This window comes from Vigna radiata, chromosome 8 (assembly GCF_000741045.1).
Source record: "Vigna radiata var. radiata cultivar VC1973A chromosome 8, Vradiata_ver6, whole genome shotgun sequence".
Taxonomy (NCBI): domain Eukaryota; kingdom Viridiplantae; phylum Streptophyta; class Magnoliopsida; order Fabales; family Fabaceae; genus Vigna; species Vigna radiata.
The window spans coordinates 28,605,122-28,621,540 of NC_028358.1; the positions used below are offsets into that span (position 1 = coordinate 28,605,122).

General features: G+C 35.6%; 2 protein-coding genes across 6 annotated transcripts; one reads left to right on the forward strand and one right to left on the reverse strand.

The window, feature by feature from the left end:
* The first annotated feature begins 4,991 nt into the window (after positions 1 to 4,991).
* On the forward strand, positions 4,992 to 5,944 carry LOC106771261. The gene has a single exon (XM_014657211.2). It carries the CDS (start codon positions 5,087 to 5,089, stop codon positions 5,663 to 5,665), a length of 579 nt encoding a protein of 192 aa, XP_014512697.1. The 5' UTR covers positions 4,992 to 5,086; the 3' UTR covers positions 5,666 to 5,944.
* LOC106772390 (CTP synthase) lies at positions 5,598 to 14,945 on the reverse strand. 5 transcript variants are annotated; one of them, XM_022784933.1, is made up of 22 exons: positions 14,588 to 14,945; positions 14,419 to 14,498; positions 14,222 to 14,308; positions 14,060 to 14,110; positions 13,830 to 13,947; positions 13,684 to 13,740; positions 13,232 to 13,296; positions 13,059 to 13,142; positions 11,665 to 11,715; positions 11,515 to 11,577; positions 11,377 to 11,423; positions 10,908 to 10,977; positions 10,757 to 10,819; positions 10,157 to 10,246; positions 10,029 to 10,067; positions 8,815 to 8,964; positions 8,658 to 8,735; positions 8,491 to 8,576; positions 8,000 to 8,048; positions 7,824 to 7,904; positions 7,528 to 7,621; positions 5,598 to 5,731 (listed from the first exon to the last, which is right to left on the reverse strand). In XM_022784933.1, exons 1-22 carry the CDS (start codon positions 14,703 to 14,705, stop codon positions 5,679 to 5,681), a joined length of 1,674 nt encoding a protein of 557 aa, XP_022640654.1. In that variant the 5' UTR covers positions 14,706 to 14,945; the 3' UTR covers positions 5,598 to 5,678. The 5 variants fall into 5 exon arrangements, 4 of the variants coding, with proteins under 4 accessions (XP_022640654.1, XP_014514260.1, XP_022640655.1 ...); XM_014658774.2 differs by lacking the exon at positions 5,598 to 5,731 and adding an exon at positions 6,796 to 7,327 and having other exon boundaries at positions 14,588 to 14,942; XM_022784934.1 differs by lacking the exons at positions 5,598 to 5,731; positions 13,232 to 13,296 and adding an exon at positions 6,796 to 7,327 and having other exon boundaries at positions 13,059 to 13,162; positions 14,588 to 14,944.
* Between the last annotated feature and the right edge of the window lie 1,474 nt (positions 14,946 to 16,419).

Below are 16,419 nucleotides of genomic sequence, written 5' to 3' on the forward strand. Positions count from 1 at the left end.
ATCTTCTTCTCTATTCTGAAGGCCTCCCTTATGTTCAGGGCAGTTAAGTCCCTTGAAGTTTTGTTGCCAATGTAGTCCTTGCAGGTCTGTTGTTGTTTGCCTCTAGAGGACAGATGTTTCCTGAAAGCTTGTTGCTATTTAGGGCAGTTAAGTCCCTTGAAGTTTTGTTGCTGTTTAGGGTAATTAAGTCCCTATAGGTTTGTGGTGGTTAGCCTTTTAATTCCAGCAGCTGCAGGATAGTGTAGTCCCTACAGGTTTGTTGTTGTTTGCCCCTGCAGTTTGTTGTTGCAGGCCCTTCATTTGTTCTTGCAATTTGTTGTTCATCAATAGTGGCGAACAACGGAAATAACGACGCGCCGATGACACTCTTGAAGACAGATTACATATTTCAAATTGAGTTTATGTATTCCAAGCTTCGTCCATACAATCTGTATGCTCTAGCTTGAGGGGGGAGTGTTAGAAAATAAATCATATCCCGAGATTATTGAGACAATATATTGTTATTATTGTAGGTGATTTGCAGTAATAATGTTACATTATTATAGAATAATTACAGTAATAATGTTACATTATTATTAAATATTTATAGGATAAAATAGCATAATTATAGATTTTCTCTCTTGTATATATTTCTCATATTTTATTCAAAATTAACATAACAGTTTTTTCCCTATTTTCTTTCTTTACATATGGGTCTTTATTTTGTTGGTCTAATGATGGTCCAATCACACTTTAATCTGCATTAAGGGTTTAATGAATCATTTCCGCTTGACATGGCCTAGGTGGACAACCTGGGAGGACGATCATAAGAGAAAGATCTTGATAGTTAATCTGGAAGGACAGTCACGAAAGGACGACCATGAAAGAATGGTCTCGATAGTCGGCCTGAAAAGACGGTCATGGAAGAAGTGCCACGGGAGGACACTTCGATACACTTTGTTGTGACATTTTTTTAATAATAATTAATAGAATAAAACCGATTGTTGTTGAAGACATATGGATGAACCTCATCTCCTGATGGCTGAGTTAAAAATTCTGATTCTAGAGTTATAATAGCATCCAACACATTGTGAAAGTGTTTGCTTATCGTCGCCCTAGATCGATGAAAGAAAAATGCGACACTCCAATTCTTAACATTATGTCCAATTATATGAAGAAATTGAGCTACTTGTTCCTCTACTGTGGAGCAAATGGCGTCTTTAACTAACCCAGTTGCTCTTAATCTCTCACAAAGATTAATGAATGCCTCTGGACCCATCCGAATAATGTCATGACATCGAGTAGCATGCACCAGGTACGACATTAACTGCTGTCTGCGACGGTCTTTGTCGGGAAGGAAATTGCTAACACTACTTGGATCACTCGATAACAAATTCAATATGTTCAAGGCATACGAAACAATGCATAACATTGTTACTGCAGCCATGGACGTGGTTTTGTGTACGTGTTGATGTAGCATTGCGACTATTTTAAAGTCAACACCAACCACATCATCATCTATATTTTCACCCTCCAAATACTACAAGTTTAATCCTTCTTCCATCTATTCATAGAATCATCAAACATAATTCATTCCTATATTCCTATATTCATACATTCATATATCATATATTAATACATAAAAAAAATACATTAATACATTCATATATTTACAAAAATATACATCAAAAAAATAAATTTATACATTCATATATCCTATATTCATACATGAACAAAACACATTAATACATTCATCTATCATAAAAAAATACATAAAATAAATACATCAATACATTCATATATTAAAAAAAACCAACAATGTTTAAATAACATTATTAAAACCAATATTATATTTTAAGTTCAAATAAACAAAAATAAACCACCAACAAAACTTACCTCTTGAAGATCCGTTTATGTGGAATTTGAACGAAAAAATAGGTAAAATATTGCACTGAAGCTCCAACCAAAGATTATTATTGAATTTGTCCTGTAATCAAACGGTATTACTAAATACGTTTTAACACAATATACCATTGTGAATCATATATTATAGATATTCAACTACATTTACAACAATAAATAATAAAAACAATTCCAGAAGTTATAGCACAAATGATTTACATCCAAGTTTTATGTGACACTCACAATTTTTTGTAAACATCATCAAACTCATATAAATCATTCTAAAAAAGATTTCTGATTTCTGATTTATTCTCAAAATCATCAAAGTCATATAAATCCAAGTATTTTATGTGACACTCACAATTTCAGATTTCATATAAATCATCAAACTCATAACAATACCAAACTCATATAAATCATTCTAAAAATATTGCACTTAACACCAACATCAAGTTCATCTTTCATTGTAAAATTACTACCAGTTTTCATTCTAAAAACACGAAAAATCAAAACCAGCAAAGACATTTCTCACATTCCAAACTAAAAACAAAAATTTCACCACGACCCATACTCCATGCTGAAAACTCAAACTCCATCAACACCCACCTCACCATCAACACTCACAATCTCTACCCAAGGATCAAAACGAAAAACACATAAGCAAAGATTACAGAAACATACCTTGACGGAGATATTGGGCTTAAACCAAATCTGGAGGCGGAGGAACGTGCAGGTTTCACGTACATAGACGATGCTTCACCAAGCTGCACAACATTCACCTGAAACACAGACAGAAGAAGAAGAAGAAGAAGAAGAAGATGCGTAACCGGATACAGGGTACGCGTAACCGGATACAAGGTGCCTTTGCAGTGAATAACAAGGCGTATCCGGATACCACTGTGTCATAACCGGATACACGTTGGTGCTTCATCTCGTGGCTTTGTCCTGATTCAATTCCTCCACCGCTGCAACTCCATTGTCGTCGATTTGGCGCCCTAATGACGAACCCTGCAACCATGCCAACGTCGACAATCATGCAAACGTCGAACTGCATCACTGCCGGCTTCAAGTAACCCAATACGCAGACCTGCGTTCTTTAGCTGTAATCGGATACAGCGCCATGTTCTTCTTGTTCAGCGTAACCTTTCTTCATCATCCACCAAACTCAGCTTCTTGGTTTACCACCCCCTGCAAATATCACAGAAACATAGTATACACAACCTCACCTCAGCTCACCTTTCTCTTCTTCACACCTATTCCACCGAGCTCTCTCTTCGTTCTTCTCTTCCGCACTCAACGCATGCACACAACACACAATGTTCTTCTTCTTCTCGATGAACGAACACAACAACCAGATACCAACCACACACCATATTAATACATCTTCGGTCAAAAAGCTTGGCTATGTCTCAGTGAGTTGTATTGTCAATGGTGTAGAAACGTATCTTTTCTGTGTGCAACGCTGGCTGTGAAGGACGAATCTACACTATGCCATGGCTGAATGAAGCAACGTTCAAGAATCTTCACAGTGAAAGTAAGTCTGCGGTGCAACCAGACTTCTATTTCTTATATTTTATAGTTTATGGCATATGGGTATTATTTGAAATGGAAAAAGACATTTTTGGAAAATCATGGTTGATGCCTCCAAATCTTCGCACTTATGCGAGTGATGCTACAGTAGCTGAATCTCGCTAATACCTTGAATTCCTCGCTCATTGTTGCCTTCAAGTAAACACAAATTTATGCTTCATTCGTCGTTCTCTAACACTCTACTACAGAAAAATAACCTCAAGTGAACAGAGTGTTAAAGAGAAAACAAGGTGCAGTAGGTAAAGAATGAATTGCGTGATCGAAACGAAAGAGAAAGTTTCTAGGTTGTAACGGAAAAATAGTTGTTAGAGCTTTGGATCCGCTAGCTTTTTTAATTGATATATTACGACAACCTTTCCTTGCAAAAAGTGCCTAAACTTTGCGTCTAAAATGTTGTTTAATGATATTTAAATTTTGTGACTTAAAGCATTCACAGCGGCGTTCAAGTATGATCCAACAAAATCCAACCAGAAGCAGCCTCCATTTCATGTGTCTGTGGGTCCTTCTCTCTGTTTTCTTACATATATTGTCACATATGTAATATGACTAAAAAGACCTTCGTAGAGAGGATGGTATATTTTAAAAAATTAAATATATTTTTAAAACATGACGCAAAATTAAAATTTATTTATATTTAAAATTTTGACATATTTTAATTTTAATTTTAAAGTGAATATAGTTAAAATGTTTAACAATATTAATTATTTTTTACATGTTAAATAGTTTTTCGAACTCACATTTAAAAATAGATGTGTGGAACTGAATAAACAATACAAATACTAGTCTAACATATATAAAAAAAATAACATAAATGAATTAAAAATAACTATAGCTTGAGATCAATTTTTATTAAAGATTTTGATAAAAATAATTTTCAATTTTATATTAAAATTTAGGAAAAAAACCATATTTAATTAATTTTTAAACTTGATGATCACCTTACTAACCATTTTTATCTGTTACGTAAATTGCAAATAAAGTGTTTTAAATCATTCTAACTTGGGGTCCAAGTACTTCAACTCTATTCGTTAACATCTAATAATGATGAGCACTAAAGTGTTTTACAATACCAAACTAGTTTTTTAAATAGGTACTTTTATTTAAGGAAAGATATTAAAATACATAAAAATCGTTCTCATAACTTATAATGATTTTTGTAACTTCTAATAATTATGGAACATAAAGTGTCTTAAATGCTTAAGTTGATTAGAAGAGTATGGTTGGTAAATCAATGATAAGCTATGGGAGATAAGGGCATTATAGTAATGAAGTAAACAAAAATTATATAATGTGCAGTCCATCCAGCTTGATCCAACCGCGTACAGTGGAGCCGTGTCCTTAACGAGTTGGCACTTCACATTTGATATGTGAAACTTGAGACTGAAAACAAAAACTACTAATCTGTCTCTTTCTCCGATCACGCTACGCGTCCAAAAATCTCCCACACCTTTCTCACTCTTTCTCTCTCCCATATATATAGTATATATATTTCATCATCAACTTCAGCACATTCAAAAAGAGTTTCCACTGCTCTAGTCTTCATCAGGGTTGTGTTGTGTTTCAACAACATTAATTGAAGAACACTTGGCGTTTAGTGATAGTTATAACAGCGATCATGGGTTTGAAGAACAGTGGCGTTGGTCATAGAGCATGGAACCTGCTGCGAGTGACATTGCTGTGGGCACGTAAAGGTGGGGTGTTGAGGCGGAGGGTAGCGATGGAGCTGCGTCTTGTTCCAAAGTACTTGAAGCGTCTCGGGCACAGTAATACGCCGCCCAGCCATATTCATTACTTTGAGCGAGAACTCTCCTTCGACAAGACCCCCATTTTTCATGTCAAGATGTACCGTCCAACCTCTATGCGCTTCCACTTGCCTCACATTCCTTGTATTAACCCACAAGTTGATTTTGAATATGATTTCAACGATGATGATGATGATGTTGAATATGATACCGGGAGAAAGAGTGCCCTCACGGCTGCAGGAGAACGTGACCAAGAATTTTATCATGATTATGAAAGACGCCTGGAGGTGATGTCTTGTGGTGAACAGGAGGAACAACAAGAAGCAGATGCTCAAGGGATAGATAAGCGAGCAGAGGAGTTCATAGCAAAATTCTATCAGCAAATGAAGCTGCAGCGCCAGATTTCTCTTCTACAATACAATGAAACACCCAATAGAGACACGACTTGTTGAGCAGTTTACCAAACTACGTTCGGATTACTTCATTTTTCCTTCTTTTTCTGTTGAGTTTTGATGCCACTGTCAATGTTAAAACATTTTAGTAAGAGAAATGAGACAGAGAGAGAGAGTACTTCGGGATGCTGTAAATGCCAAGAGCTACACTTGAGTTCTACTATTTACATTTTTTTTTCATGATTATGCAATAAATGCTACAGAGCTGTCATTCATAGTTGAATTTAAAAGAATGTGACATAGCGCCTATGTATATGACATCGAAAGAACTTTTATAAACTTGTGTAATGCTATGAAAATAATTTGCTCTTCATATTCTGCAAACTTATTTCATGCCCAAAATTATAATAAAAAACCATTTCTAAAGAAATTATAAAATAGTTAAATTATTTATATAAACACTACCTATGTCTCACTAAGCAGAAACAGGCTATATCCTGCGTAAAGTAAACGGTGCGATGATATGAAGTTGACAGATTTTATCCATAATTTCCAACGCTGTACAGTCCAATGTAAACATAGAAATAGAATGGTGACTAAGAAAAATGATACCAAATTAACCGGTGTTTCAGCTTGGCACTTGTTTCTCAAAATTAAAACTACGTGATCCTTAGAGCAAATCGTTAAATTATCATCAAATCTAAAAGAAGAAATTAAGTTTCTAATAAATAAATGTATAGCAAATGTTAAATGTAGATAGCCGATTCTCAGAAACAGTAACTATGTTGATCTTATGAAAATAGCGATAAAAAATTGAGTTTTAAAATCGTATATACGAATCAACCATCATGTCATAAATTCATCATTATAGTTTCTTCCATAAAACGATTTCTAATTTCCAAAACTCCGTCAACAAACCTTCCAAAATAATTGACCATGAATTACCTCTTGGTTTTGTTGAATAGAAAATATAAAACCTAACAAGCATAGATACAATGAAAAACATCACGTATATTTGGGGTAGCATGGTGAACTCATCAACCTCTCAAGCGGTAATACAAAGTCGGTAAATGTCAGAGTTAACGGTGAGTAATGAAAAAAGTGACTGCTTAAATAGTAGCAAAATATGTGCCATATTCATATTGAATTATCATCAATACATTTTTATTCTGCAACGAAGGTCGAAAAGATATCGAAAATGAAATATTATATTAAAGGACATGGTTACATCAACGGCAAACTACACCCATCGGAAAGTGTTTGGCCACTGCCCAGATATATTTAGAGCGTGGCCAAGACTTGCCGATATAAGCAAAAGACCCTATGAGCCCTACAAAAATACTATATTCTAGCTGCCATGCTTGGTTGCACTATCGTTCACAACCGAAGATACACTAGTATTTGCAACCTCCTTTAAGCATCTTGCCATAAAGTTAATAGAAAAAAATTAATGTGGGGTTTTCTGATGATAATAAAACAATGGATGTGGAGGTGTGAATAATATTACTCGGCGACTACGCTATAGTGTAAGCGTAGGCAGCTGCAAATGTACAATAATACTCCCTTCCCTCTCCCCAACTTTTTTCCCTCTGGAGAATCAGTTTACAATGGGAAGATTGAAATATTCTAGGAGAGGTTCTTCTAGTAATAAAATCAAAGATCAACTTCCATTTTGCCTACTAATATACGCTTCCAATTTCCCTGTTGCGGCCAATATGAGACCTACGTGCAGGATCGTTAAATGCTTAATAGACAACCAAAACAGAATTGATGATAATAGGTATGAGCTATTTGAAATAAGAAAGGGGAATTAAGTGTTTGAAACTACCAACTCAAAACAGATGGTGAAAATAGCTTTTAAGTTCGTTCATTCATTATATGGTCCTTAAGATATAAAAAACGAGTTAGTGAGTAGCCAGTACCTAAAAACAAAGCAGATGGCCTAGCTGGTCGTGATTTGAATTCTGGATGGAATTGCACGCCTACATAAAATGGATGGCTTGGAAGCTCTAAGATCTGCACGAGAGAATTTATGAAAATCCACAAAAAATAGATGTAGGGTGCATGAAAACAAGTGGTGAAAGAAGCAAATTCCGTGTAACTATAAAATATAGGAACACAAAAACAGGATAACAAACCACAAATGAAACTGAGATTCTCAACGTTTGTTCTAAATTAATGTTGCTTCGCATCAACATTTCCCAAGCTAAAAACTTACTTCCATTCGTTTTCCACTTTCATCCTTCCCCACAAATTGAAGTCCAGCTTCTTCTAAAGTTCCAATCACATCTGGATTTACCTGCATTATGTTGACGTCAAATAACAGAACATGTACCAAATCACACACATCCCCCAAATGATCACAGTCACAAAAAAGAAGCTTCACGATCAAACCTCATATCTGTGTCGATGTCGTTCATCCACATACTCTGAACTACCGTACCTAGCAATTACGAACAAGAGCAAAATGAGGAAACATTGAAGAAGTGTATAAAAATTTTCCACAACACTGTTGAATTTTTCAGATCCACAATCCTTGCAAAATGTTCAGGACAAGTAATAATCGTTAAATTCTTTTTTCAATGTGAGTGTTTGTGTGGGAGGGGTGAAAGGGGAGGGAGGGATTTTCGTTGAAATCAAACTGATGATCAAGCACCTTAGTACTTGAATAAACCCAAACTCATTTATTGACACGTTTCTTTCGTAGTAAAGCAGGCCTAGACTGAGACTTAATATTGGTCAATAGCCCGACACCTCTTAAAAAGCAGTATAATTGGGGGACCGGGTGAAGATGAGTTATTTCAATACATGAATATCTGACCTGCTTTTTATTTATTATTTCATCAACTTAAAATACTACCTAAGGGGATATCTAGGTCACATACAGCTTGGAAGTGATACAATCAGATGTCTGTAAGAGTGTTCTCCGAGATCCAAGTCTCATGGTACTTCCCATATGCGTTCGTGAACCCTGTTTATGACAGTCATTACAAACAAACAAAGAAATAGAACAGGGAAAACGGGGAACTGGGGAGCTCAGACACAAACATACCTCTGGCATGAAAATCACAACAGGATTTGGTGTTTGGGCATCAAACTCTACACTGTTTGCTTTTTCCCAACCCAAAACCTTTGAATGAATGTTGAGTTACAATGTTAAAAACATGTAGTTAAAAGAACCAAACATCAGAAACAGATATGTTACTTACTGATCTAGCAAACTCAATTACAGAAATTTGCATTCCCAGGCAAATCCCCAGGTAAGGAACATTGTTCTCTCTAGCATATTTGGCAGCAAGCATCATACCTCTCACACCACGATCTCCAAATCCCCCAGGAACCAAGACACAATCTGCGCTCTGTAAGTGTCAATTTTAAAAAATGGCTGTCGTCAGAGTCAAAAGCAATGTGATAGGTTCGGGGGGAAGAATATGTTAGAAGGAATAAGGGTAACAGACAGTTATAACTGTCTGTGAGGTGGGTTGTTGTAAGCAGACTATTATATATAGTCTGTACAGGAATTGTTTTCAGTAGTTTCTTTTGGAGAAAATTGTAAGTGAAAGGAAGGGAGAGACAGGTACTCCCAAAAGACCTGGGATTTGTGTGTACCAATCACTGTGAGGTGGGTTGTTGTAAGCAGACTATTATATATAGTCTGTACAGGAGTTGTTTTGATAGGTTTCTGCTAAAGAAACCTTATCTCTCACCCAGATAACACTCGTAAAGCAATGCGGAAGTTATGTATAACCTCTGGTTTTATTGATCTCCAAGAAAGAATACAAGAATAGAAGGTACTCTGGGAGCCTAACCTCCCCCATCAAGGATAACCAATCCTGCTCAGAATATACTAACAGTCAAAAGTCCTTTCTTGTATTACACACAGCTATTTATACAGAAATAAGTCCCACCCTTCCTAACTGTCTAACAGTTAGGCCCACTAATGTCAACTAATGCTTCACTTGCTCTTCTTTCTCCTCACATACACTCTCATCATCCTATCATGTTTTCAGTAGTTTTTTGGGAGAAAATTGTAAGTGAAAGGAAGGGAGAGACAGGTAGTCCCGAAAGACCTGGGATTTATGTGTGTACCAGTCACTAGATACAGACCAAGCTGTCTGGTTTTCATAAAAAGATCATCCAAGAACCTGTTTTGGAGTTCTTTACATTGTTAATAAAATCTGGGTACCTATCACAATGCATATTTCCTGGTACTGTATCAGTCCAATTTGAAACATGATCCAACAGTTCAGTATCAATACTATACACAGAAAGCATGCCATTTTTCCCCAACTAAAAAGACTAAAATCTAGCAGACGTAAGGTATATTATCTAAAAGTCTGAGGTTTCAGAATTTGCCCACCATATGCTCAAGATATAATTTGACTAAATTTTCACAAATTGTATGTTATGCTAGTGCGTTTACCTTCAAAGTCGTCCAGGCTGCAGCATGTGCTTCTGGTGTCTGAATAAAAACACAATAAAATAAGCCGGACATTCTTCAAAGTGACAAGTAACCTAATTTCTTCAAATGCAATTTGAAAGAATCATTACTGATTTTGCACTCTCGTCTTCTAGGTCGGACGCTGCAATCCAGTCAATCGATGGCTTAAAAGAGCGTGCAACACAAGCATGCAGAAGGGCCTGTAAATAATCAGGCATTATTAAAAACTATTACACAAATAAATAGATGTAAAATTATTCAGTGCATTTCAATGACAGCCCTTGTATTGAATTGTTAAAAAAGACTTGCAAAAACAAAATTTATTTGTTAAATGAAAAAGCCACCACACTGCAACGGAAGTGAGTTAATGCTCCTAAATTGTTGTTCACGCTTTAATTATATAAAACAACAATGCATGCTAATTGCTACCAAAAGGAAATAGCAGTCTTAAGGATATTGCAAGAATATGAAATTCAGATTATTTCTCCAGAAAGTGACATTAGATATATGGGGGCAAATCAGACTAAAAGCAAAAGAAGTCAGAATTTTAAATGTTATTGTCAAATTGTGCATATATGATAGATTCCTCATTTTTAAAACCAAGTCAATAGCTACATAGTCAATATAATAATCTGCCATTAAGTTTTCAATTAAATATACTGTCATCGTGCCACTCTTTCAATAAACATGAAATAAGAGATAAAACACACCTTTACAACCGATAAATATGAATCTGTTAGACCAACATACTTTCCGACCATTGCAATCCTAACCTGTAAATTTCAAGTGCTATCATGATCATTGCACAATTTATTATAAAATTTTGGAAAAAGCATTGCAAACTAAAGATGTAATACTAACAGATTCAGTAAGACTGTCAAAGGTCTCGGCCATCTCTGTCCACTGCTGCAAATCAGGAGCTGTAGCTTGGCTGAAAAAGAATTTAGTGAGTGTGAAGAAAAAAACAAGTATGATATATCCAGCATGCCTAAGTATGATCAACTTTATTCCGAATAATGAATATATTCTGTCTCACTCCACTTGTGATGTAGGATGGCAAGAGGGGTCATTTAAGCATAAACATAGATTACAGTTCAACTGTTCATGCAATTAAGCATAGTTACTGTTGTTGACACTTCATGTTATTGAAGTAGAATAAATTTATCAATGGTTTTGACTTTGAAGGATGCAGAAGAAATAAGGTTTATATCATCACAGTCAAGGTTTGAAGACTGTAACAGACTTGATTAATCAAATTACATAATAACTAGAATTTTCTTCTATTTTTCTTAAATCAAGAAATCGTCTACTTTCTAAGAAAAAAACTCACTTGAGTAAGTTAAGCTGCTGCAGAATTGAATGATGAGCATTTTGGTTCTGAAAATAGCAGCCAATCATAAAAAAATCCACAAAATATAAACAAAGAAGCCAAGCTTCAATGCAACCAAAAGATTTATAAAAAACCCACTCTCAATAACAGGGGAATATGCCAAATGTTTGGTACATCATGGATGTTCAGAATATTCTCAATCTGTGAAAAAGCATACAGAAAATATAGATCAATTAACCGATAGAACAAAACTCTCAGACAACTGAGCTGGGTTCACCAACAACTTACGGGAACATGGCAAAATTTTGAGAGTTTTTCTTTGGTACTTTCTAGAAGAGGCTGCCAAATTCAAGAACGAAGTATTTCAGCAGCTAATTAACCAAACTAGCATCAAAGACAACAGCAAAAGTCAAAACAGAAGGAAACATTTGAAAAACACTGAATTATAGTTGATTTTAGCAATTAGAAAAGATGAAAAATATGAAATTCAAGTAATCACCACATCATCCTAATAGTATTATTAAGGTAAGAATGCAGCTTAACATGATAGCCCCAATTGTAACAACATAATTTCCCTGGGGAAGAAAACAAATTCAACACAAGCTCGAAGTAGCTTTGCATAGTACTCAGTCTGTCTTTTTTTACCAAGAAATCATATTTTCTAAAACAAAAACACGGTAACTGGGGGTAATGAAATGGGAGAGAAAAAGGATCGAGAGAATATAGGTTTTAAGGTTCTTTTCTAAGTTATTAGGCCTCCTTTATCTATTTAAATGTACAGAAGAATGTTGCATGTATAACGTCAAGACCAACATCCCAAATACTCAATCTAACAATATTCATCCTTGTACTACCCTTTCTAAAACTTAACCAGAATTCTAACAGGATCCAATGCATTAGTGCTAGAATAATGAACAAACACACCCAACCAAGAGTCATACTACCTTGCCTCATCTAAACTGTTAAAGAACAACAACTTTGAACATCATTTTGTAGGCCTTTATAAAGACTGCATTAATGCAAGGATCTTATAATAAACTCTCATGAAGCCTTATTTTACTTTAAATGGGTCTCATCATGCCACATCAGTTATAAGCAACTCTTACAAGTTCTGTTCCAACGGTGGTAAGGTCTTGTAAAACCCACACATCTATAATTTTGTATTACTAAAAATTATGTTTTATTCTTGAGACCATACAAAACCCATTCTTAATTTTAAGACCCTGATCATGTCAGTCAGCGGGGATTTTGTTATAAGACCTCAGTCTTAAACTTAAGACTATTGATAAGACCTTTGCATTGGAGATGTTTTACATGTTAATCTGAAAAAAAAAAAAAATTCATCCACTGAGCAACAGATTAATGGTTAGACAAAAACAAAATTAAATGAACGTTTATCAATGTGACCATGACAAAAAAATATGAAAAGCATGAAAGTGTCAACCACATTCAGCAACATTATTATCATCAGGTTCTTTATCAAATGTTATTACTAGGGAACTAGGTAAAGCCAATTGTTCTGAATTTTACCCACACATAGTGTAGTGTGCAAGTGGGCATGATAAGATTAAGTGAGCAAGAAAAATATATGTACTACTACTCCCAAAAAATTGAAGAGCGTACCTTACAACACAATAATTTTTTTAAATGCATCCCCCTACTAAAATGGCAGAACAATATACCTCAGCAGAACGACTTGTTAAAAGATGAGGTGTCAATCCCAATGCTCGCAGTTCCCTGACGCTATGTTGTGTAGGCTTTGTTTTCTGGAAGCAGAATATTGTACCCGAAATGAGAAAAAAAAAAATCAATTTAAACTGTCTGCTGCATTAATGCATAAGTAGTTAAATAGTACTTGCTCTCCCACGACACCCAACACTGGTATCAGGCTAACATGGATGAGACAGAAGTTATCAGGCCCTGAGAAGGAATCATGAGAATAAAAACATAAAAAACGTATTATAAATACTATGTATCAAGATAAAATTTCATTGCCATGATAAAAAGAAAAAATTGTCAGCCAAAGAAAACATTTCATTGCCATACTTGGACTAATACTTTTTGTTGTTTAAGAATTAGCTTGCCTTCCATATTGGGGTGATTAGGGGAATTTTCAAAAAGATTTAAAAAGGTTTCCGAGTCAAACATGAGGAAAATTATCAGAAATTCAATGATAATAAATAATTTGGGACAATACAAATCATAGCCGTAGAGGGGCCATAACGGTACTGACTAGCATACACAGAAAGAGAGGGAAACGCTATATTGTCTACCGTTAGTTTAAGAGAAAAATATTCTATTTCATACCTACTTGAAAGGACAATTGCCGTAGAGCCTCAATAAATGGCATAGATTCAATATCACCTGTAGAAAGACAAATATGATCCCGTATTATTGATTGAAGCGGATGGTGCAGTTTCAATAGAGGCATCATCCCCAAGTAAAAATCTTACCAACAGTGCCTCCCAGCTCAATCACACAAACATCCGCAGGGCCTTCTTTTCCGTCCACGGGAATCACGGCAACGGACTCAATCCAATCTTTGATAGCATCAGTGATGTGCGGAACCACCTATTTTGAAATACCAATGACTCAGCAAACCGGTCTTTATCATCCACAGTCCCATACAAGTAAAACAAATATGTAGCAACAAGAGTTAAATGGCATACGTGCGGTGTATCACCTGAACAGTTTTCCCAAGATAATCTCCTTTACGTTCCTTCTCAAGAACAGACTATTCACAAGAAACGAAACCGTTAAGCCACAAAAGCAAAATCACTCTCCAGTACCCTGTACTGAGTTCCATAACCATTACAGATAAAGCACTGCAAAAGGAAGCATGTACCTGGTATATTTTTCCAGTAGTGATGTTATTATCCTTGGTAAGCGTAACATCGAGGAAGCGCTCGTAATTTCCCAAATCCAAATCAACCTTTCTCCGAGTAAAAACATAACACATAGAGCTGAAATTGAGCACCAGCTCGGCGGAAATGAAATTAAAGCATGCAGAGGTGAAACAAACACTGGAAGAAGGAAAAAAACCTCTCCGCCGTCGTCGAGAACAAAAACCTCCCCGTGCTCGAAGGGAGACATGGTGCCAGCGTCGATGTTCAAGTAAGGATCTGCATGAGGGCAGTTGAAAGGTGAGAATTAGTAGAAAAGCAGTTACAGAAAACAGAGGAAAGAGAATAAATGGAAAGAAAGAGAGAACCGATTTTAATGGAAGTGACACGAAGGCCACAGGCCTTGAGAACGACGCCGATGCTGCTGGCGGTGACGCCTTTGCCAAGGCCACTGACGACTCCCCCGCTGATGAGAACGTATTTCATTTGGTTTTGGGGGAAATGAGAGAAGTTCGCAAACCAAGTGTTTGGGTTTATACCCGAGCGGGAAGGAAGGTTGAGACGGTTATGGAATGGAATGGGTAGTGTGCATTAAGAGACGAGAGTGGTGAAGCTGACGACGGTCCCTTTCGAAATGGCATTTAAAAAAACCTAAAGGCAAAAATGAAAAAGCGTCTCAACTCAAGTCTCGTCTCCACCTCTTCCATCTTGTTGGACTTATAGCCGCCTACCGCCCACAACTGTCCAACTTGCTACTTTGCGCATAATAAAAAGCCAAAATAAAAAATTAAAATAAAACGTTTTAATATCTGCTAAATCTATTTTGTGTTAAAATTGTTTTTCTATTTTATTGTTAATAATACGTTAATATCATAGTAAAAAAATACCAACGTAAAAAATAAAATATAATAAAGAAGAAATGAAAACAAATTATGGAAAATGACTTCCATGTAAATGCCAAAACAAATAAACATTTAAAATGTTTAATTTTACCTATAATCTTTATTATAGAATAATTTTAATATTATTATGCAGAATGAATCGACCGGTCAATTTTTTACAGGATCAAATGGTAAAAACAAAAACATATCAATTCGAAAAATTATTTTGATTAAAAATTTAATTATAATTAGTCATATTTAACTACAATTAGACTTATTATAATTTAAAACTCAATACAAAAGGTACAAGTAAAGATCCAAGGTAAGGTGATAAAAGACACATTAATTACGCATTTATTATATATACTCCTAAAATCGAATTAACTTTGGCACTGAAAAATCTTTGATAGATATCCTCAACCAACATTGACGAATAGGAATGAACTTGAAGATAAGAAGTGAAAAATCGCTCATTAGAAAGAAGACTCGCCCTGATATATCAAAACACTTTGACACCCACTATGGAATTGAGCAAGCAATTGTAGTAATCTCATAGTGATCACAAGGAATATGATGAGCAACGTCATTACAGAAGAAGCTTCTGACAATTAGTCAAACCTTATAGAGATGATAAGGAAACTATAGAATTGATAAGCCTCCATTCTGAAAATGCGACAATGTGCCAAGGGTAGAGCACCAAAAACCCTATCCCTTCCACACCAACTCTACCATTATCGACCAAGCAACATGAGGAGCCTAACCGAACAGCACAAGAAGGCGGCTTAAGGGCTAGTAAGGATACTTGTCTACTACAACAACTCGTTCGTCGCAACAATGGAGGTTTCTTTCCCAAACAACTAGAGGGTGTCCATCTTTGACAAGTATGACGGCTCCACTAACCCTGATGAACATCTTAGAATGTTCATGAACTAAATAACACTTTATACCAGAAGCAATGTTGTACAGTGTAGAGTCTTTTCCATCTTGTTGAAAAAGAGAAGCCTTGGCCTTGTTCTCTTCATTACCACTGAACTCTATAAACAATTTTTTTACCATTCGCTCAAAGTTTATAACACAGTTTGCCACTAGCTGACTGCATTACTTAACTTTAATTGCCTTCAATGTTAGGAAATAAAAGAAGGAGTCTCTATCAGCAATTGTGGAGCGGTTCGGCAAGGTTTCAAAGTAAATACATAATCTCAATTCTAAAATCACTATGCACAATATGATTACAGCCTTGCGACTAGAATGTTTCACGGATAGCTTGTACATGCAACTTACAGAGAACTTGGACAAGCTTACAAAAAGCAGCCAAGTTT

Bases quoted from the DNA above. Each gene is read 5' to 3' on its own strand.
- LOC106771261 (XM_014657211.2), top strand. From the start codon at position 5,087: ATGGGTTTGAAGAACAGTGGCGTTGGTCATAGAGCATGGAACCTGCTG.
- LOC106772390 (XM_014658774.2), bottom strand. From the start codon at position 14,705: ATGAAATACGTTCTCATCAGCGGGGGAGTCGTCAGTGGCCTTGGCAAA. The intron at 14,499-14,587 runs GTTCTCTCTTTC...GCCCTCATGCAG, and splicing joins TGTCACTTCCATTAAAATCG to ATCCTTACTTGAACATCGAC. The intron at 10,068-10,156 runs GTAATGATTCTT...GTTTTTATTCAG, and splicing joins AAGACGAGAGTGCAAAATCA to ACACCAGAAGCACATGCTGC.